Source organism: Numenius arquata, chromosome 7 (assembly GCF_964106895.1).
Source record: "Numenius arquata chromosome 7, bNumArq3.hap1.1, whole genome shotgun sequence".
NCBI lineage: Eukaryota > Metazoa > Chordata > Aves > Charadriiformes > Scolopacidae > Numenius > Numenius arquata.
Window position 1 is genome coordinate 32,990,455 of NC_133582.1, and position 22,448 is coordinate 33,012,902.

At 39.0% G+C, this 22,448-nt stretch overlaps 1 protein-coding gene across 2 annotated transcripts in view; it reads left to right on the forward strand.

The window, feature by feature from the left end:
- Positions 1-1,092: 1,092 nt before the first annotated feature.
- The window catches only part of GPCPD1 (glycerophosphocholine phosphodiesterase 1), a 40,858-nt gene continuing 19,502 nt past the window's right edge, over positions 1,093-22,448 (forward strand). The window contains exons 1-7 of one of the 2 annotated variants that reach the window (XM_074150400.1): positions 1,093-1,178; positions 6,005-6,089; positions 6,971-7,055; positions 13,392-13,467; positions 15,305-15,346; positions 18,576-18,699; positions 21,440-21,686. In XM_074150400.1, the coding sequence (XP_074006501.1) occupies positions 1,130-1,178; positions 6,005-6,089; positions 6,971-7,055; positions 13,392-13,467; positions 15,305-15,346; positions 18,576-18,699; positions 21,440-21,686 (708 nt within the window). In that variant the 5' untranslated portion in view covers positions 1,093-1,129. The remainder of the gene's footprint in view (positions 1,179-6,004; positions 6,090-6,970; positions 7,056-13,391; positions 13,468-15,304; positions 15,347-18,575; positions 18,700-21,439; positions 21,687-22,448) is intronic. The other variant, XM_074150399.1, reaches the window with a different exon arrangement.

Here is a 22,448-nt window from a genome sequence, read left to right on the forward strand (position 1 = left end):
AACAGCTTCAATAATAATGGCCGACATTGTACTGAAATAAACTGCTTTTGTCCAGTTCAAAAAAAGCAATAAAAACCACTTTACTTGCTTGGTTTAAAAAAACAAACACCACACATCACAGTAATATAAAGAAATGAATTAGTTGAGAACGTTGCAAAGTTAATTCTGCATATAATTAGTATGATGATTTTGCACCTACGTCCAAGGGAATATGCTTGAGTGATGACAGCTAGTCTAGTAAGATCTGGACTTGGACTTTGATATGACTACTACTTTCATAAATAATATAAAAGGCTATTTTATATCTATGGAGTTTATGCTGTAATGGGGAGAGTGGGATTCTGCCAGCTTTTTTTGCATTGAGTTATTGTGCATTGGAAGAGGGTAGAAAATTGAAGCAGGGTCAATCCTCCAACTCCTGTCCTGGCTACAGAGGCTGTTGGCAGTCCCCTCCTGCTCTGGTGGTTCCAGGTCTGCTGGTGCTCTGTGTGAAAGGCTGGAAGTGTCAGTGGGGATGCAGAGTCCGAGGTCACAGACAACTCACTGTCTGTAACAGTAGAGAGTTGTCATCTGTCATGGGTTCTTCCCCTTTTTCCTTCAGGGTGGTAGTGCTCATCTAGAAAACCTTTCTTGCGTTTTGAAGAGGATGCTGAAGAACAGCATAGGGAGACAGTCAGAAGTACTGCTTGCCAAAGGTCATAATCTTCAGTGTCTTCTAATAAAACTTCCAGTGGCCTCTTTGGGAGCGAAATTAGTCGAAAGAAGGCTTTTTGAAAAATCTCGCCTTAAGACTGATGAATGCTGCATGATACTGATATTTGCATATGCTATTTGATTTAGGAGTCTTTTTTTCTTGTGCCAGTGTTGCCAGAGTGTCTTCTGCAGCTGGATGCTATTTTCTGGATCTGCTGCTGGTTTTAAAGAGCTCTGCTCACTCTGACAGTAACATCACTAGTGGCTTGCTTCCTTATAAATGGCTATATATATATATATATTATATATATATAAATGGATACATGTTTCCTCTTACAACAGCAACACATGTAGCGTATTGTTCCTGAAATGTAGCATCTTTTTTTTTTTTTCCCACAGCAGATTTCAGCTATTCTAGGACAAAAGTTCTGCAAGTATGACCTCTTCTCAAGTCACTTTTGAAGTAAGAGGACCATCAGTACCAGGTACTCAAATCATGCTTTCTCCTTTTTGTATGGTTTAACTAGAAGAATGTTCAGAGACTGTCTTGTCTGTTTTCTTCTGAGGTAAAAAAACATGTCAGTTCAAATATTAAAATGATAAGGCATTGTAAAATGTGTTAATTAAGAAATTTCATGTAAGAATTTGAAAATGAGATTTGGGAACTAACTCTTACTTTTTTTTCTTCAAACAACAATTTCATGCTGTGCTGCAGATTTTCATGTGAACTGAAATGGTTATGATTGTTTTAAAACCAGTCTTCTGTCTCTACTAACTTTTTATTCCATGGGAATGAGTATTTACGTTCTGGACCCTCACAGTCAGGCACGTATTACTGTGTGTGTTCTGGTTTTTGATTTCTCTGCATCCCTGATGAAAGTTCTCCGTAACAACGTGACCTCTACTATAAGCAGCTTAATTCAATATTCTATCTGTGCAAAAATGTGTAAAATAACTTCTGTAATCTAAATAAGGAACACAAGGTGTCGGGTCATGTAGAACACCAAGATTTAGTGCTGATAAATTGTGCTTATTACTTTGACCTTTGTCTTTAGAAACTTTGAAGGAAGGTCACCAAAAAAAATAATTGGTGATTGCCTAACAGAAGCAGATGAATGTGGGAGCACATACAGATTGGCAGAATTCCTGTTACAAACAAATACCAGATGGCATAAGGGTCTGATGTAGTTAGGGGGAAAAATGGTGAAAACATTTATAAAGTTTTGACATCTGCCCCGTTTTAGACCTCTCTTGTGTTTCTCCCATTTGATATGGAATTTGGGAACTGAACATTGACGCACAATATGGACATAAAGCCTTTAGTAAGGAGTAGTGTTTTTGTAGCATTCTGGAGAAAACTTTGAAGGATAATTCAACCTTAGCTCACGTGCGTCTGTAAAGCGCTGGTGTAGCCATACAATGGAGCCATGCTCTTTTGCCCTGTTTACAGTGTTGCTTCCACTGTTGTGATGGCACCGTCACGAGCGAAACTGAAACTGTCTCTGTACCTTTGACTGGTAATATCTGCAGCAAAAATTAGGATTGGGGAGAACTAGATCCTGCCTCAGTGGCTGGTTACAGCATAAAGAGGTGACACAGAAGGCTGCTTCTGCTTATGGCAATACTGATGCTGTTGGTTTTGACGGGGGAGAAGAGCTTTGAGATGCAGCAGTGGCAAAATGCAGCCCTGTGAAAGAAGAGAGGTAGGTTTTTAGAGCTATCAGCAGTTCTACAAACAGCAAAATTTCCAGTTTATTTAGAAACGTCACGTACAGATGCTGCCAGATCACCACGGTGAGTACTTGGTGAGACAGGAATCCTCACCTTGAGCGCTAACGTGTTCCCTGTGTCTTCATCATTGTCCTTTCCTGTCAGTGTCAAAGCCAGTGGTTCTAGGCTTAACTGGCAGGACTTTTTCTGCTGCTTTCCCTCACTCCCTCTTGCCAAACCACTTCTGGAATTAACACTGGTGATAAAGCCTGATGCATTGACATCGGCTTTTACACATTTGTAACGTGGAGTGCTTTGTTTTTGCCTCATCCTAGCAGAAGGGAGTCACTGGCTGCGACTCCTTTAGATCTTCATCAGAACACAGTCCTGTACCAAGAGACTGCTAGGTGGCCAAAGATTAGCAATTAGGAAATTAAAAAACGGAGCTTCTGGCTCCCAACTGAGCTGGCCCAAGCAGAGAGATTACAACACTGGTGAGGCTGTTGCAAGCTTTGAGGCTGGGCAGAAGGTCTGGGGTAGGTTCCTCTCTGCTGTGGCTGGAGGAGCTCTGCCCATAGCAGCATTGGATTCCCCGTCAAGGGACGGGGGGAGAAGTTGGTAAGAACCCTGAGCTTAAAACACAAAACCAAACCCCACTGAGTTTGAAAAGGCGGTCCCAGTTTATCATGTTACACTCGTGCCTTTCCTGGGATAATTTAAACAGCGTTTTACAAGTCCTCATTCAGGCCTGCAGTTTAATCATTGAAGTGAGTTTAAGGGTTACTGTGCATCTTGTTCAAGTGTTGCCTTTTGTGTGTTGTACCTTCTTGAGTGATAAGTATTCACTGACTGCACACATTTGCTTTTAAAAAGAAAAAAAAAGGCTGCTACTAAGAGGCTGCTACTACTTCACCTACTCTGAAGATGGCACTTCAGAGACTGGCTGGCGTGTACACTAGGACGTACTAAATGCTGCTGTTTTAGGGAATTTTAGCTTCTCTTTAATATTTCTAGTCAGAAAGTTGAACTGTGTGGTATTTGGGTGGTCTTCCCTCCCCGCCCCGTTATCTCCTGCCTGCAAAACCAGCCACAGTGTGCCTTGGTACAGAGTGGCAAAGGCAAAGCACCTGACCCAGGCGGTTGTGTGTACTAATTCCATAGTAAGGATACTCCTACAGCTGATTTTTTCCTGCATTTATATGCTTACAGTGGGCATGCAAAAAACTTGATTATTTTTTTTTTTTAAATGAATGGGAACAAAAGCTTTTATAAGGAAAAAAAAAGAGTTGTAGCTCAAGATGTTGGATGAGAAGCTTGACATGAGCCAGCAGTGCACGCTGGCAGCCCAGAAAGCCAGCCGCGTTCTGGGCTGCATCAAAAGAAGCGTGGCCAGCAAGGTGAGGGAGGGGGGTTCTGCCCTTCTGCTCTTGTGAGACCCCACCTGGAGCACTGTGTCCAGCTCTGGAGTCCTCAACACAGGAAGGACACGGACCTGTTGGAACGGGGCCAGCGGAAGGCCATAAAAATGATGAGAGGGCTGGAGCACCTCTCCTATGAAGACAGGCTGGGAGAGCTGGGGTTGTTCAGCCTGGAGAAGAGAAGGCTCCAGGCAGACCTTATAATGGCCTTCCAGTACCTGAAGGGAGCCTACAGGAGAGATGGGGAGGGACTCTTGATCAGGGAATGTAATGATAGGACGAGGGGTAGTGGTTTTAAATTGGAAGAGGGAAGATTTAGGTTAGATACCAGAAAGAAGTCCTTTGCTGTGAGGGTGGTGAGACCCTGGCCCAGGTTGCCCCGAGAAGCTGTGGCTGCCCCATCCCTGGAGGGGTTCAAGGCCAGGCTGGAGGGGGCTTTGAGCAACCTGGTCTGGTGGGAGGTGTCCCTGTCCAGGGCAGGGGGTTGGAATGAGATGATCTTTAAGGTCCCTTCCAACTCTAACCTTTCTATGATTCTATGTTCTCTAAAATTATTTCAGTAATCTGTTTTTAGAAACAAATTGTCTTATTAATTCCTGGGTTTTGTAGATTTGTTTGCAATTCCTGGGTCTGCAGGTTTTTTTTTTTTTTTTCATAAACAATCCTGGTGGTATCTCTTACTAGATTAATCTGTAATCGCTGGAAAAAAGGACACAGTTTGAGCCATAAGGACTTCCTCAAAACTGTTATTTCAGACTTTAATGTTCCGGCTATAATATTTGCCTTAGTAAAAGGCAGTGTATCTGCTATCCCTAGCTTGCCTCTTTCTATCTTCAGGTTACTGTGGCTCTAACACTATTGCTACTGCTCTCTCAGTTTGAGGACAGGAAGTCCCCATCATCAGTACTTGTATCTAGCTTTTGTTATGACTCATACTTTTTCTCTCTGACTTCCCTCCCCCCCCCCCCGAATTAGGGAACAGATTTGACTTTAGCTAAATGTCTTCCTTACGTCTGCTTTGGTCTAAGGGTGACTTTGTTTGAAACATTACGTTTAGGTATTTCAGGTTAGAGGCTGAAGTAAATATCAGTATTTTTTTAGTTACATTTTATTTAAAAGTTGCTGAAATGCTCTGGTAGTTCTTACATTTTTCATAGCAAGATTAAAAGGTTAAGCATACTAACTATACTTTAAAACTTCACGTTTTCTCCTTCTGCAACAGTGTTGTTTTTTTTTTCCTTGCATCTAAAAATACTACTGAAATACTAATTTAGTATTAGCAAAATACTAATTTGTCCTTTCCATTTGTATTTACCATTGTTGTTCTTACAGCCATATACATATGAGACATGGTCTAGAGGTGGGCTTGGCACTATTAGATTAATGGTTGGACTTGATGATCTTAAAGTTCCAACCTAAACGATTCTATGGTTCTATATAGATTTTATATCAAGGATAAGTTGCAGTGTTAACTTTTAATTCCTGGATATCCCAGAATCAAGCATTCTTATATTTGGCTTCTTTCTATATGTATGCATGCATTAAGGTAGACAGCACATGAGTTTCATGGGGGTTTTGTGTAGCACTGTTATGTTTTTACGTCCAATAAAAAACTGAAAGCATAGCAGCAAAAATAAAATTATTTCTTAGGAATAAAATGAAATGGATGTGTTACCTTGGGAATAATACTACAACCTCCAATTTGTCTGTGCTTTCTAGACTGGTGGTGTGAATTTTAGAGAACTCCAGTTTTAGATGTTTATGCTACTCAGTAGTGTGTGTGTTTATCTACATTAAAAAAATACACAGTATATAAGAAAAAACTTGTTCATCTCTACAATAAGCATTTTACAGTGAAAGTTTGCCTGCTGCATTTCCAGAGATTTTTGAACAGTATTAGTGCAGGACGATTTGGAAGCCAACTCTTCAAAGGCTGGGGTTGTCAGTAGTCCCAGTCTCAGTGAGATTCTTATGATGGCAAAGAAAATGTTGTTGTAGTTTTGGATGAGGGAAAAATTCCTTCCTCAACCAAAAAGAGAGAGTTGAGATGGGTGATTCTGGTGTATCTGTTTAAAATACTTGAAGGTTTGACAGTGTAGGCTGTAATTATTAATTCCATATAGGCTTGAGTAATGATGATTGTGGGGTTGGTTTTTTTTTCTGTTTGTTTGGGTGTTTCTTAGGAGAGGTTTTTGCAATATGCGGGAGCTGCAGTGCTTTGGGAAATTGGAATCCACAAGTTGCAGTGGTCCTCCAAACTGACGATCGGTAAGTTGAATTTTTTTGTTTTTTATTTGTTCCCTTTGAAGTAGCTGGAGTTCTGGAGCAGGAAATTTATTCTGGCTCTGAGCTTGTAAACTATTGACCTACATGTACTGTTGGTAAAACTCTCCAGAACTTCTTGTGTTGCCCTTGAACATTTTGAATGCTTAGGAATGTGTCTATGAAAATGTTTAACTTGGGTATGCTTTTCTAGTTACAAATGATGCTTCAGCCATTGTGGTTGGCACGTTTCAGGAGTTTGGTTGTGGACATTTTGGATAAGAAACTGCTAGGGATAATTCTTAGTCCCATGACTATACAACAAGTTATAGGACAGGTTTATAGTGTTTACCTTTTAACCGATACAAGTTGTTATTATGGCTATAAAGAGGTGGGGAGAAGATTATTTCAAATGAGACCCCCATTAAAACTCCTTAAGTGGTTTGAGTGTATATAAACATGTAGTTTACATGTGTAAATGAAAAAAGTTTAAAAGCAGCTGAGGAATTCCTTGTTTTTTTTAAATGGTGCTGTTCCTATTGCTGTTTGTATGATGCAGGAAAATAGGGGTTGCAGGATGTATTTCTAATTCTGTCAGTGACTTGCTGTGTGATCTTGGATGAGTATCTGAATTATTTCATCCTGTTTTCCTGATCTGTTAAACAAGAATGAGAATTCTTGCTGCATTAGAACACTTCTGTAGATTAGAAAGTAGAATTTCACTTCTAAGTATTTATTGTGCTTTGTGTGTGTTTGGCTGAGTTACCTTGTGAAAACCTTTCTTGCAGCAATACAGAGCTTTATTTTAGAGTATCTTTTAGGACAGACATATGTCTGAGGTGGCTGTATTCTGAAACTGGTGGGTTGTTTTTTTTTTTTCCCCACAGTCAGTTATGGAAAGCTACCGTAGAGCTTCCTCGAGGAGTTCCTGTTCGGTATCGGTATTTTAAAGGATACTTCCTAGAACCGAAGGTATGTATGACCTTTTCTATTTCAAGTTGGCTCATCCTTAGTAAAAAAAACCACAAACACATATTTGAGGTAAAAAGGATTTTCTGAGTTAAACTTGAGTTTTTAGAAATAAATTGCAACATATGAAACATTAAAATACTGTGGAAATACAAGCAGTTCAGTTCTGCTAGTACGGGACCATATGCTGTTAACTTCAGTTATTTTTGTTAAAGTCTTCTCTCTTTTTACTGGTGTTAGTGTTTTAAAAAATCCAGTGATAGTGAAATGCCTGACATAACAAAGCTTAAATGATTTAGTGAAGTTCTTGTTAGTTATAGTGGAGATGCAACAACTTCTACACTTAAAATTGAATATGGACTTCAGTAGGGCAAGTATCTCTAGCATGGAAGCAGGTGATAGAAGGAGAAAAATGATTAGTGTGAGCAGGTGTAGTTAATTTTGCCTAATCTACTAGAGTTTTTAAAATTACTGCAGATTTTTTTTTTGGTGAAGCATAAGAAGTATTTAGCATTTGTGCTGCATACTTAACATGTGTTGATCTCTTGGAGTGAAAAGGTAAAACCAAGGAATGGGGCATCCCAGTGTTTTCTCTGGATTTATATAGGTATTTGCATGACTTGGGGGTGGGGAGGAACCCAAGAGACACAGAGATGTGTTTTTACAGGTATTGATGTCAAAGCTGCATGCGAGTGGAATGTAGGTGGCAGTATACTGGTCTGTAGAAATTGTACTGGGGTAAGGGGGAAGTTCTTCAGACTGGGGATGAGACTGCATCCAGAGAACAGTTGGACTAATTTGGGAAAATAAGGAGCTACTCTTTAACTGGTTTTCTTAATAACAAGTAATAACTGAAAGAAATAACCCATTTAAAGCTATCTTTGCTGTCTCTCTTACTCTATTAATTATCCTGTAGCTATTTACCCTAGGCTGTAGTTCTTCATTGAAATTGGGATTATGAAGGCTGTAGCTAAACGTGTAAAGGAGTTAGAGAATCAGCTGGTATATGCCTTTTAAATATTTTAAATTACTGTCAAGAGCATGTAAGGCTTTTTTGTCAGCCTTTCTTTCACTGAAAAAATATTTGACAGATGTATCATCTCAGTGAAGGATGCTAATTTTAAATGAAACTCAAGAGACTGCATTCTGTTTTTTCATTACAGGATGTGAAATAGTCTAATCTGAAACTGATGTTGAAGTTATTATTTTGAGGCAAAAGAAGGGAAGGCAATAATAGATTTCTTCTGAGCTCAAAAACAGAGGCCAGAAGTAGATCAGTTCTTAGAGCCTAGCAGTTCTGATGGGACTCATATATTTTTTTTTGCAAATGCCCATAAATTTAAAATGTAAGCAACAGCACACTAGAAAAAGCACACTTAGTGAGAACAGACTGGCAGAAAAGGTGCTCGTAGACAACACAATTTCCGTTTTAACATTTGAAAAAAAGTTTACAATGTGTATTGGTGAGTGTGTTTCTTTAAGTAGGTGCTCTGTATCGTGCACGCTTTATGTACCGTGTGATGCAGAGTCTGCCAAGGTAAGTGTAAATTTTATGGAATACCAGCATAATGAGCTACTGTATATAGAAAGGAGGAAAAAAGAAAACCACCCTCCAAAACAAAGTACGTGAATTGCCAGGCTACATCGTTATCCACTTAATGGTCTCTAGCCTGTACATGGTACGTGCACAGTACTTTATTTCTTAAAACATTGAAGTCTTTTGAAGAAAAGAATTCCAGCTACAATATTTTCTTCCTCTTCCTGTAAGTTTTGTGAAGAACAACATAAAATCGAGCTCCCCTCATTCTAATAGGATTATAATGCACAGTTTATTGCAAATGAGATAGTATGTGGAGGACTGGGGCAGTTACAGCTCTTGATAAGGAAGAGATATTTCTAAATTAAATTATTCTGAATATAAATAAATTCAATAATTTTTTTTATTAGGCATTACATGTGATTAATCTCCTAAATTTGATAGGCTTGCAATGTATGATGCACTGTAAATTTTTTATATCAGTGCAGTTTTGTGTGTCATGGTCTGTAGTAGGATAACTTAAATATATGTGCAGTCTTAAATATATGTTAAAGTCGGAACATACGAATTTGACACCACATCACTGAGTAAATTGTGCTGAAGACAGATTCAGCTGAAGTTACAGTTCCCTTCCCGTATCAGCTACATCTTTGAAGATGCTGGGGTTGGACATGGTGGCAAAGCTGGGGGTGATACATGTTTTTACAGAGAAATGATAGATCTCATCCAGAATATTGCCACAGACTAGATGCGAAAATAGATAAAATAATTCACATTTTGGAATAAAACAAATAGGAAAGTTTTTTTTTCTCGCCTCCCTTAAAAAAAAAAAAGTCATCATCATTTGATCTCTGTTAAATTATTTTGCTTGAAAGATAGTATGGTGTCATGGGAAGTTTGGCTTGTTTGCACTGAAGCATTTTGCTGTTAATGTGATTGCGGTTACATAAATAGTGTGTGTGTGGGGTTTATACTTAATATATTGAAATTTATAGAATAATTGTAGGGCTACAAATAAATGAATGTATATACAAAGAACATTTTACTATAAAATTGGTGCAACTCTTGGCTCCAGTATATCAAGAGCTTTTGCTGTGTTGTAAAAACGTAATGATAATGAGTCATCTTAAGCATTTTAAAAGAGAAGTAAATACGTACATTTCATGAAATAAGACAGTAATTTAAACTATTTTGCTCCAGGTTTGTTCTTGTCTTAAACATAACCCAATACCAGTTACTTTGAGGATCTTCCCCTGTTTTATTCTACACTCGCCTGCTGTTCGTTGGGGGTTTTGGTGTGTTGTCGTCCCCCTTGTCTGGAATTTAAGTTTCATGCACATCGTATGTTTTAGGAGAATGCTCTGATACGTATTGTTTGCACGATGCATATTTGAAAACCTTAGTAAGGTAAATACATACCTTATTCTGTTAAGTTATGCTGAGTATTTGTTTTTCCAACAGTAAATAAGCATGTGAGGTTAGGGTTATTACTTCCAAGGAAAGTGTGGAATAACTAAGCTATCTGTGCATGTAGCAGGACTCTTAAAACTGGGTTGGTGAACGTTTTTCACACTTCTGAGAATATCGCTTAATTATCGAGGTTTCAAATGAGACTTAAGTTTATTTTTCTAAAACAAATCAGATCCATTTAGTGCCTGGATTATGGAAGTAAATGTGAAGCTTAGGTCTAGGCTCAGTCATTTCTTGAATATCAGAGTGCCTTAGAAAAGCTTTTGCTAGACTAATAACCCCTGGTTAATCAGATAACAGCAAAGGTGCAGCTCTGCTGTGACCGCACTGAGATAGCAGGTTGTGTGTTGAGCTGTTACTGGAAATACTAGGGCTAAAAAATCTCCATTTAGTGACTCACATGTGCTCGTCTTGCAAAGTTAGTTACAATGTCTGAATGGGTTGGGTTGATTGATTGGTTTTGTGCTTAATTATTGTTTGTTACGTAGTACAGAAATCAGTGACAGCAGCGAAGTCTAATTCATTTAGCTGTTTCATGTTCTTCAAGTAGATTAATATCCTTGAAACATAGTTATAAGAAGTAAAGTGCGGTTGGATAAATGTAGTTATTTGTAGTGTTTTTAAGATTTTTTTGTTTTGTTTTGTTTTTCTAATGCCTCCTCTGTTGTGTTGCCTTGGATCAGGAAGCTTGGAACTGGCCTCCTAAATAATAATTTGAACATCCACAGAAGTGCTTTCAGTTTTTAATTATACTGAGCACCCAAGCACTTCACGCAGAGTACTTCATGCTGCTTTGAACCTCTGGAGTGTTGTGCCATGCAGGCATTTTACCCTTGTGTCTAATGACTGCTGGGGGACCCTCCAGCTTCTGACAATGTTAAGAGGACTTGATTTTTTTTTTTTTTTTTTTTTTTTTTTTTTTTTTTAGAAAGTGCTTGAGCGTCCTTTAAGAGCTTTAAAATTGCATCAGATGTTCAGCTAAATATAAATCAAGCAACATAATTCTTATGTATTTGCTTTTTTTAAAAAAAAATAATTCTCTAGTAGAGGGGGACCCATGCCATATAGTGTCACTTAGAGAAATCTTGGTGTGCTGCCTGCTGGGATGCCTGATGGATGTTTGGGTTGGTGGCCTTTTACCACTGTCCTGGCAGAGGCTGACTCGTTAGGTAACAGTACCATACTATGAATGTTGATGACACATCATTAACTTCCACTACAGCCTGATCTGAACTGGGCTGTTGTTCAAATGTCATTTCAGTGGCGTATACTGACCACATCAGTATTTTAAGCTCATTGTAACAATAACTTCTGTCAGATGTAATTAAAACATCTTGGCTGCTGATTATTTGGATGCCTATAAACACAAAGCCGGTCTGAGCAGGGATTGTGAGAAGGCTCTCAATCATGTCCATGCCTGATCTCTAATCTGTTGCCCCTTTTTTCCCAGATAGCTTTTTTTGGCTCTTCTTAGTACAGAAATCGTTGAGGGTTCCTGGGATTAATTGCGTAATCAGCTCACTTTATTCCTTCTGGGGGATGCAGTTCTGCTGAATGTATCCAGTGTATTGTGCTTACTGTTATTGTTACTCAAATTCTCATTCTTAATTCTAGAACCTAGAATTAAAATGCACAATTACAGTAGTAGAAATAAATTGGGATTGTTATTTTAATATAATATGTTGGGAGTTCCTCCAAGGAAAAACCTTTGCTTACCCTTTGAAGAAAACAGCTTAATCCATGTTGGGACAGGCTTGTGTTCCCCGGGTTCATGAGCTACAAGTTGTGTATGTGTTCATGCAGTCGCTGGTGGAAACCTTGCAGGGTGTATTATTTACTTTTCTGGAAGTCCATAAGAAGGATTATTGTGGCAGAAGACGGGAATTAAAACTGCCCTACAACAGGATTAAACTGCAAAAAAAGTATCATCTTATTTTATTAATATTTACATATATTCTATCTTCAAATCATAACTTTGAGCATATGTATTTTATTCTGACATGACTTAAGTATAGACGCCTCTTAATTCGTTAGAAAAATTTAATTGCTTTCAGCTGACTCACAGAGCAAACCCGTCTTTACTGAGCGCTTTTTAAATATTTGGTGTTTGCTGTTAAGTCATCCAAAGCATAGTAGATTAAATGTGTTTGAGATGTCAAGTAATCCCATCTGCCGCTAAAGAATTTATTCAGTGAGCTGTAAGATAACAAAGCAAATTGTGTAATTACATCGCTGAGTTTCAAGCTTGTCAGGATGTCCCTGTTGAGCTGAAATCTATTTAAACAAGAACCTGAAGTACTGGGAGAAGTTGGTGTTGAAGCTTATGTGGCTCTGGCAATAGCAGCAAGTCTTCTTGGAACTAAGAGTTCCTTATGACTGAACCATCCAGATGTCACACTCTGCAATCGTTTGACAGCGGCTCTTGACGACTGAGAGTAAGAACCACCCAGTGTCAAGCGGAACCCACAGCTCCTTAGGCTGATGGAGCTGGGAATCGGGCATGTTCCGGTGGTTACCTAAAAGCTGTAAACTAGACAGCAATTTCAACGTTATATTGTTATGAAAGAAGAGACTGAGTTACTGTTCTGAGTTTTATCTGTCTGAGTCTTGGCTGTGTTTGTCCACAAATGTAGGCTTTCAAGGGACAAGAATTGTTCTGTGGAAGAATCAAATTTATCCTGCTCCACATGGAATGGACTGCAGGGCCAGCTGCATTGTGTCGCTGTATTGTTCCTTCTGAGGCAGCAGAATTCTGATCATTTGTTTTAATTAGGTAGTAGATAATTTGCTTTTCTGTACCACAACAAAAATAACTGCATTTTTATAGACTTTAAATTAGTCAAGCAAATTCTGGGGGAGAACCCGCCCTTGCAACTGTTAACTGGGCGAGTAGATGACGAGTCCTGTTTGGAATCGGAGAGATGTGGGATATGTGAATTCTTTTTAGAAATTGTTGCTGTGCTATCCCCACTTAATGAGTTCAGGGGCACTGTATTTCGTGTATGGGAAGGAGAATAAGTCAGTAGTCCAGCAGAGTAGCTATAAGCCGTAAAGGTTTAATAACTTCATGTAACTTCTCCACCCTGTCAGACGTTGTCATACGTAGTGTGACCTGACCAGCAGTTGCAGGGGTAAGAAACCAGCCTGACCTGTTTTCTTTCTTTCTTTCTCTTTCATATTCTCTCTCTTCTCTCCCACCCCCTTTCTCCTTCATCTTCTTTCTCTTTCTTAAATTTGTAAGTTTAATTCACAACCATCCCAAACAGCTTCATGGGTAGAAAATCAGATATAACAAAAGAAATTATTGCAGAAATTTAACTTTTAAATTACAGACTATCGATGGTCCCTGCGAAGTCATAGTTCACACGTGGGAGACTCATCTACAACCACGATCAATTACCCCTTTAGGTATGGGCATCAACTGCATCTGTTTGAGGCATATGCATAAGATCGCTAATATGCTGCACATTGGTTTAGAGGGATTGATAACTATAGTTTTAAAATACTTAAATTTATTAATGTCTTGGATGTATAAACTTTTTCTTTGTATAACATGGGCCTTACTCTCAAAATATCTATATAAAGAAGTGACTTAAAAACGGGGTGGATGTGAAATTATTTGCTGCCATCCTTAAGATGATGTGGGTGGGGTTTTGTATTAATTTGGAATTGTAATGATTTTCTGTAAGTTTAATTCTTTGAGACTAAGGATCCATATTATTTTCTCAGAGAAAATGTGGGGAGGGGGAGGGTGTGAAGTCACTGTTGGTTTTATTTAGCTACTATTTCATTAGTAAAAATTTAAAGCAAAAATTCTTAATTACTTTTCTTTAAGTAAATGGATTAATGTAAATAGAAACACCAATGGGCTTATTTACCCAGCGATTTGGCAGAAATATATTTTGCTGGAAGAAAAAAAAGGTAGTGTGTAGACTTACAGACAAGTTCCTAATGCTCTTCTGAACAGGGGAAAAGTTTAGGTTTTTAAGAGTGGCTGAAGTAACCTTTGAATGTAGCTTGTAATTTAGCTCTCTTCTGATGCTATGGGATGGCATGTTTTATGCTCTGTCTTTCCTGGGATATGAAAAATGTTATTTCCTCCACACTTAAGAGTTTATAACTATTAAAAACCTTCTGATGCATTGAAAGAATATCTTTTAGAAAGAAGTTGGTATTAAAGAAATTGTTTGTTAATCATGCCTAGTACCATGGTCACGTTTCCCCTCCCCCTTTCTTTTTTTTTTTTTTATTTTTCATTTCAATTGAGTTAGTTAAGTGTTTCTATTCCTGTAATAAAATTATGTTTTGGTATCTGTCAGTAACTGATTGAGGAAGCAGTCTACCCTCTGTTAGGGTATAGACTTTTATCTCTAAATTTGGATAACTTCATTCCAAACAGTTAGGATTTTTTTTTTTCCTCCCAAGTAATACTCGATGCTTCATAACCAGTGTTTAAGAAAATGCAGCAAAACAATGCAATGTTAGCACTTGGTCATTGTGATCCTAAATTAAAAATTGAGGGCAGGCCCACGATTTTTCTTCTGTGGGGGGGGGGGGGGGAAGGGATTAATGGCTGTAGAGACAAAATTTTGTTAAGATTTATATTTTGAGAAACGTATAGTTTGTTTAGACTACTGCAGTTCCATTAATGCTGGTGAATATACTTAGCACCTTAAGGTTTGGGTCACTAAAACTTTAGAGAGTGTAGGATAGAACTGTGAAATAGCATTTAGAATGTTTCATCCTGGGTTGATTTCTGTCACACGGGCAGAATAAGCATTTTAATTGTGACTAACTTGATTTCGAAGCTTTAACTGTGAATGCGCAGGAGGACAGCTTTCTGTTATGTTTGCAAGAAACTTTAATGTTTTCTGACACTAACAAGAAAAGCATCTTAGATTCTAGTAGAATGTAGATGTTATCAGCAAAGTGCTGCAGCAAACTAGGAGATACGCAACCTTCTTGCTTTTCTCAGTTCAGATTACTTCAGGTGAAACATCTGATGGCATTTTGTGTGGTGATTGGTTTTTCTTGCAGAAACTAAGAAAAAGCATAAATTGGGAAAAAGCTTTATAGAAGGTTGCAATAAACATGCTTATTCTTTGTCTGTTTCAGTTTTTCCTACTTTTTATTAGATATACTTTTTAGAAGTGAAGTGGAAAAGTAGAATTAACTTGGCAATGATTCTTTATAATGTGAATGCTAATTAGTTTCTTTCATTCTTTTCCCTTCCTTTTAATTTTAGAAAATGAAATTACTATTGACGATGGATACTTTGGAATCCGTAGTAAGTGAGATATATTGACCTTTACTCTTTACCACATATTTAATTTTAACAAGGTGAAGTGTTGTAGTTGAAAAATATTTGAAATACTAAGTTGGTGTTGACAGGAATTGCCTGTAAGTGACAATTTTCTGTGCTTATATGGTTATTTTTATATCCAGCATTTGTGAATTCACACTCGGGCTATAATCCCTTCTAATGTTAATGAAAGGCTGCTAGGAGGAGTGGGGCTTCCAGACATCTCCCCCTCCATCTTAAATGTGTCAGGTATTAATCAAAGCACAGTTTTCTCCTGCGAACCTCACAACGTAAAGGGATTGTCTTCATCTCGGACAGCCGCTGTTCAAATTTTGAAATTGAAATGCTGTCAGTGTGCTGGTGTTTGTTGCGTGAAGAGGCAAAATAATTTTGGCAGAAAATAAACCCCCTTGCCTTCTAACACTCCTCACCGAGGTGGGAGGCTAGGGGCGGCTGGGTTTAAATTCTGAGTGATGCCCAATACACCGCTATCAGTCCAGTCGCGTTCAATGTATTAAACTGTCACGAGTCCAGATACAGTCATAGTGGACTGCACCTTCAGTCTAGTCGTCCTCATGAGCTAGCACGGCCGCACTCTAGTGTTTGGTCACGTTCAATGAGAAACCGAAACGGCTAGCTACTTAAGCAGCGCAGTTTATTTAAGCAACAGATATAAAGGTTCTTATGGTTTGCCGGTGATAAATACACTGTCTGCAAAGCACGTGCAAGTAAAAATATTGTTAATGGTACAAAGCGCGTGACAAAGTTCCAAACAATACAGCCTGGCTCTAAAAGTAACAGGTAACCCTCTGGAGAGATTTCTAAATTCCCTGAGGAAGCACTCGGCACAGTCTAAGTCTTACCCACAGGTGTCCCTATGGGGGGGAAGAAAGGCTCAGCCCCTCGACTGGTCCCGGGAGTCCAAGGCAGTCCGTGATGGGGTCCTCCCTGACTTGTTTACGATGGTGTCTTCCCCAGCATCCCCCCTTTCTTGGGCTATTTTTATACTATTTTTTACCTTCAAGGTGGAGTTTGAGTGACTTTAGTCATAAATACCTTTATTATGATTGGTGTAAAATTCTCTCTCCTCGCATTTAAAGGTAGAGTTTACAAAAAATTCAGGGCACAGACTCAAGGAGGAGTGGTTGCACCTTGGAGGTGGGTAGCCTTTGGGCTGGAGGTGTGTTTTGGTATTATAATGACATTATAATGAGCAAAGTTTGCACAAAGGACAGCATTTTATCAAAATTTGACAGACTGTTGGCTCAGGGTAGCGCATATGCAGCTTATCAGTTTCATAAGACTATCTCGTTCCCACATCTACTGTATGATCACAGAGCTTGACTGTGGCATCTTCACTCCACTCCATCCTCTGTTTTGCTTTGCAAGCAATATTGTTCAGGGAATCGCAGATGTAGTGGATTCCTCGCATACCAGCTGCCGTTGCATTCCACCCTGGAAACGTTTCAATTTTATACTTTTCTTTAATGTGTGAACAGTGCTATATTTTTAATATAATTTTATTTTAGGAATTCCACGGTGTTAAAGGTTGAAATTTTCGAACTTTAGATCATGAGCATGTATCTTTTAGAAATACAGAATAGAGGGCTTTGTGTAAAACCTAGCCTGAGAAAAAACTCTTCCTGCCTAGAAAAAATATTATTAGTTACACTAAATGTACACGATCTGCCTCTTCAGTTAGGCATATAGCTGCCAAAACCTCTCATAACCTCACACCTCGCGTTCTTGTGCATGTGTGTGTCTCACTTCTGGCAGTTCTAAACCACCAGTCATTTAACGCTCGATCCCTTGGTGCCCGAGGTGACTTTGTCATGTCTCATGCAGCTTGTTTTAAAGCTTTTGCATTTTTCTTCCTATCCTCATGGAATGATATCATGGAATTGTCAGAGTTGGAAGGGACCTCTAGAGATCCTCTAGTCCAACTCCCCTGCCAAAGCAGGGTTGCCCAGAGCACATTCCTCAGGACTGCATCCAGGCGGGCCTTGAAGATCTCCAGGGAAGGGGACTCCACGACCTCCCTGGGCAGCCTGTTCCAGGGCTCTGGCACGTAAAGAAGTTTCTCCTCCTATTTGAATGGAACTTCCCATGTTCCAGCTTGTGCCCGTTGCTCCTTGTCCTGTCACTGGGAACCACGGAAAAGAGTCCGGCTCCATCATTCTCCTTCAACCCACCCTTTAGATACTTATAAGCATTAATAAGGTCTTCCCTCAGCCTTCTCTTCTCCAGGCTAAGGAGTCCCAGCTCTCTCAGCCTCTCCTCATAAGGGAGATGCTCCAATCCCTCAGTCATCTTTGTTGCCCTACGTTGGACTCTCTCCAGTAGTTCCCTGTCCCTCTTGAATTGGGGAGCCCAGAACTGGATGCAGTATTCCAGTTGTGGCCTCACCAGTGCAGAGTAGAGGGGGAGAATGACCTCCCTTGACCTACTGGCCACACTCTTCCCTACGCAGCCCAGGATTCCATTGGCCCTCTAGGCGACAAGGGGGGTATGTTTTGCTAGGAACTCTTCAAAACTATGGGCTCTGCTTCAGCACCTGGTCTGGCAGCTTGTGCTTTCTGGCCAACCTCTTTGTAGGCTTTCCTTGTCTTGATGGTGAGGTGGAGGATTCTCCTCTGTCCTTTGTTTCCCCATCATACCAGTTGCTACATCCCATCCTGCAGACTTTTACACTGCATTACTGGCATTGGTTATGAAGAGCTAATTTGACATCTGTATCTCAGATGGATAAATTTAGGGAGTCTCAAGTTGGAGATGAATCTTCAGAGTTTCTGTCAGTGTTATTCCATGTATTGAGAGATCTGTGGACAAGGGGATGTCTTATCTACTGTTGGAGACATAACTTAGCCCTTGATAACATAAATAAAACTAACACTGGAATACTTAGTGCCCTCTTGCAGACAGTTTACAGGTGAAGATGGTGAAAACCATTGTTCCTATTTAATCCTCTTAAAAGCCAGCAAATAACCGTAGTATCTGTTGTCTGTTCTGGGTAGTTCAGGAAAGACAAGTGAAAGGATGCACTCAACAATTGCTTTGGAAATACTATCGAATAAGGCTGGTGATAAGGAGTATCGTCTGGAAGATGGCATCAGAGGAACTGTTTTTATTTTGCATATTAAACTGTCTAGACCTCCCTTTAGGAAATAAAATAAGTTACTAAAGTGTCTTCTACTATTTGTTTAACTTCTGATAGATGGTATTGAAACTGTGGATGCTGGGTGGCTGACATGTCAAACAGAAATAAGATTACGTCTGCATTATTCTGAGAAACCACCTGTAGTGATATCTAAGAAGAAATTTAAAACATCAAGGTTTAGGTAAGAGCCTGCTCATCACAGTTTGCAATTTATCTCATCTCAATGGTCAATGTTTTTAATTAAAGTAGCCTACAAATTAATTTTGCATTGCTAATAGGGGTGTACTATTGGGCTAACTTCCAGGTGTTCAAGCACTTTGTAAAAATACGGCAATAACATTAAATTGGTGTGTTCCAGTTACCTCATTTTATTATTAATGTGGTGTTGAAAGAATTTCTTCTGTTTCAACAGAGGAAGACAGTCAGAAAAAACTATTCTAGTTTCACTGCTGATTTAATACTTTTTAGTTCTTGCCTTTCTGATTGTTATTGAACTACTAAATATGAACTAAGCGGGTGTGATAGCACAGGTTAAGCAGTAGGTAACGGGTGTCTTTCACAAGTACTCACTCCATACTTGCCTTGGTGTTTCCTGCTTCTTGGCTGGAACAGAACTAGTTCTTTTGTAGTTCTCTGCTATTGCTTTCAGAGAGTTTTCTACTTCTCCTTTGTTCTTTTTTTCTTCTCAAAAAGAGCAGAATGGAAGTGGAAGTTGGGGGAAAGGAAAGGGAGAAGGCTTCGGAGTTTTTTGTTGCTTACTGCTTTTCTCCTCACCAAAGTAAACAGCCCTCTCCATTTAATATATGGCTAATTACCTGCTGGCATTAAAGACTTTCAGTCAATGTGGATGGTGGAGATAACAGCATTCTCTAATCACTTATGTTGCTGTTTTGATCAGTCTGATGGTTTTATCTGCAGAGGTGTCTCAAAAAACAGACATTATTATAACTGTGCAGTTAATTGACATTAGTGGGCATCTTAGTTCTGATGTTTTGAGGACTGCGCTGTTGCCTTCAGTGTTTGATCTCCTCCTCCTCTTGAATTTCTGGGATCTGGAGCTTGCTCTTTCTTCCCTGCCCTCCCTTCTCCGGCCCCTTTCCTTCCTGCATGTGTTTTTTTGGAGCTCTGTGGTTGCCAAACTTTCATCCCAGCAGGTGTGGTTGTAGTGTGTGGTGCAGGTTTGTCTTCTGCATCTTTCACAGTCCCTTTGTTGTTGTTTCTGCAAAACAATGAAAAAGAGTGCAGAGCTGTATAAAAACCTCTCCTCCTTAACTAGAACCTGATACATCTTTGAATGCATGATAATTGTTACTACTAACTATCCTCAGCAAAAGTGCTTTTTTACGACAGCAGTTTTTGATAGTGTGTTTGCCACGTGTTACTCTTGCCGATGGGAAAGAGGGGAGCAGGACTTCTCAGACCCTTTGACAGATGAACAGTGTTTCTCCCACTCCTAGCCTTGCATACAGCCCGTTGTCTTGTTTGGAAAGGATTATGGTTCCCTGTTTTCTTTAATGGAAAACATGAAAAAAACCCACAAAAAAACCAAACCACAAACAATTTTGTATTTAATTGCTAGAAATCAGATTTTGAGCTTGTAACACGAGCAATTTCCAGCACACCACTATCAAAGTGATTTACAGACAACTCAGTTAACTTGGGGGTTTCTTCTGTACTGTGTGCCTTATTTTGATGGTCTGACACTTGAGTTTTTTATTTTATTATTTTTATCCCTCCCCCACTTCCTCTCTTCTGATGAGGGGGAGGTTAATTCTCACTGAAGAATGTTGTATTAAATAAACACTGATGTCCTGTTCTCCAGAGCTTTGCAGTTTTCCCCTGTGTGTTATAGCAGGTAGTATTGCTATAGATAGCAATTTCTGAAGCCTGATCCTTGCCTAAATTAGATGGTTGAAATCCCAACTTGATAAGCTGAGTGCCTTCATTAGATTCTCTTGTTTTCTGTATTCAGCCTAAAAAGTTAGATCTGCCCAGGTAGTTTCTGTGACTGTCACCTGCTATGGCAGTGTCATTTTTCAAGTTTGTGGAGCATCTGTGTTGTGACTTCTTTTTTTTGAGAGTATTAATAATGTGGACTTAATGTAAAGGACTTCTATGATTGTCATTGTTTCTTTGAGATATGACTTCAGTTTTACTAGTGAATTGGCATCTAACTAAATGATAACCCTTTATCCCATCTACTGCTTAGATGATTCAAAGGGGATTTGCATTACTCATATGTGCTTCCATCACTGGTATAACTCTCTCTTTGTGGAAGGTTTGCTCTGTAGAATAATGAGTTCTGAGTCTTAGGGAGGCTTGTTCTTCTCAGTAGTCCAGGATTTTTCAGAAATTGCATTCAGTTTACTTTTAAATGATCATTTAGGAATTCTCAAGGGACTTACTAATTATGTTAGACTATCTTGTTTATGTCTAATAGAATACATTTATCTGCCTTATCCAGTGTTTGGAGAGACTTAAAGTTGTGTGTGTGTGCTTACCAGCAGCCACCAATGTTCAGATACTGATCTTGATGATTACTGTTATTTTCAGTGCTTTCCATTAGCCTTTCAGCATTACGGGTATCAATCTGTAGAGAAAGACTGTCTATTGGGTAGCCCAAATTCTTAATTAGTTTGGTGGAGTGCTGCTTCTCAGACCACTAGTGCAATTTTCACGTTTACCCAGGTTCCAGTTTTAGAAGTGACTTGAGCACTTAAATCTGACTAAAATGAGATTTAGACAATAGCTGCAAACTCTGACTCTTGTGAGGGCCCACTGGGTAGAGCGCTGTCCTGTAGGTGATAGTGTTGAGAAGAATTCTTGTATTGCATGAGCTTTTGCTTGAGCTTCTTTCTAATTCTTAGTGTTTCCAAAGATGCTCCTGTGACTTAACCATTTGCTTTGTATTTCTGGAATAGAGTAAAATTGACTCTAGAAGGCCTAGAGGAAGATGAGGATGACGAAGAGGGCCAAGAAAAAACATCCCCTACTGTCCCTCAGAAAATGGCAAATACCGTGGAGTTCTCCTTAATAAGCAACAATGAATATAAATGTCGACACTCTCAGCCAGACTGTGGTTATGCTTTGCAGCCAGACCGATGGATAGAGTACACGATACAAACCATGGAGCCTGATAACTTGGAGTTAATCTTTGATTTTTTTGAGGTATGTCTCTTTACTGCTAAGAAGCAACTCCAGTCTGCCCTTGGGAGTTAATCGATTACCGTGAAGATTTCACTGTTACTGCCTGTTATTCTTGATCTTTTGGACTTGTGTAAACAAGTTATGAGACTATTGGTGACTCCTGCATTATGCAGAAAGCTTTTGTGAGTCTTGTCAATATGGCACAAAGTTTTGCAGTTTCTGCTCATTTAGAAGTCCGTACAAATTAGACTCAAATCTTAGTGTGCAATGATGCATGTAGTTAAGTTGGCTTGATTTTTATCCTCTATCAGAGCTAAGTTTTACTTACCCATCTTGAATCTGAACTGTGTGTATATGAACTGGTTAAAAATTAAGATAGAATAATTGTAATGTAAGTTATAAACAAAAAAGATTTCTCTAACTAGTGCAAATTAAAACTGGATATTTGTGGATTCTCACTACTACATCTGTTACTTTGCACTCTATTTTTATCCATGAAAGATCTTAGTATTCAAAGACCTTTTTAAATGAAAACAACTTTTATCTTTTCATAGTGATTCTGCAGAAGAAAGTTTTAAGCTTAAGCATTGGTCTAAAAATGCCCTATCACCTATTATGATGACCTATGATCATAATTGTAAAGAAGCTTCACTATTTCCACTTCACTAGTTCCACTATAGTCAAGTGCGCGTTCCCCATGCTAGTTGCCTTCCTCCTTCCCTGCAAATGTTACTTTAAGCATATATATATTTTAAACATATATATTATTCCAGTTCATCTTTG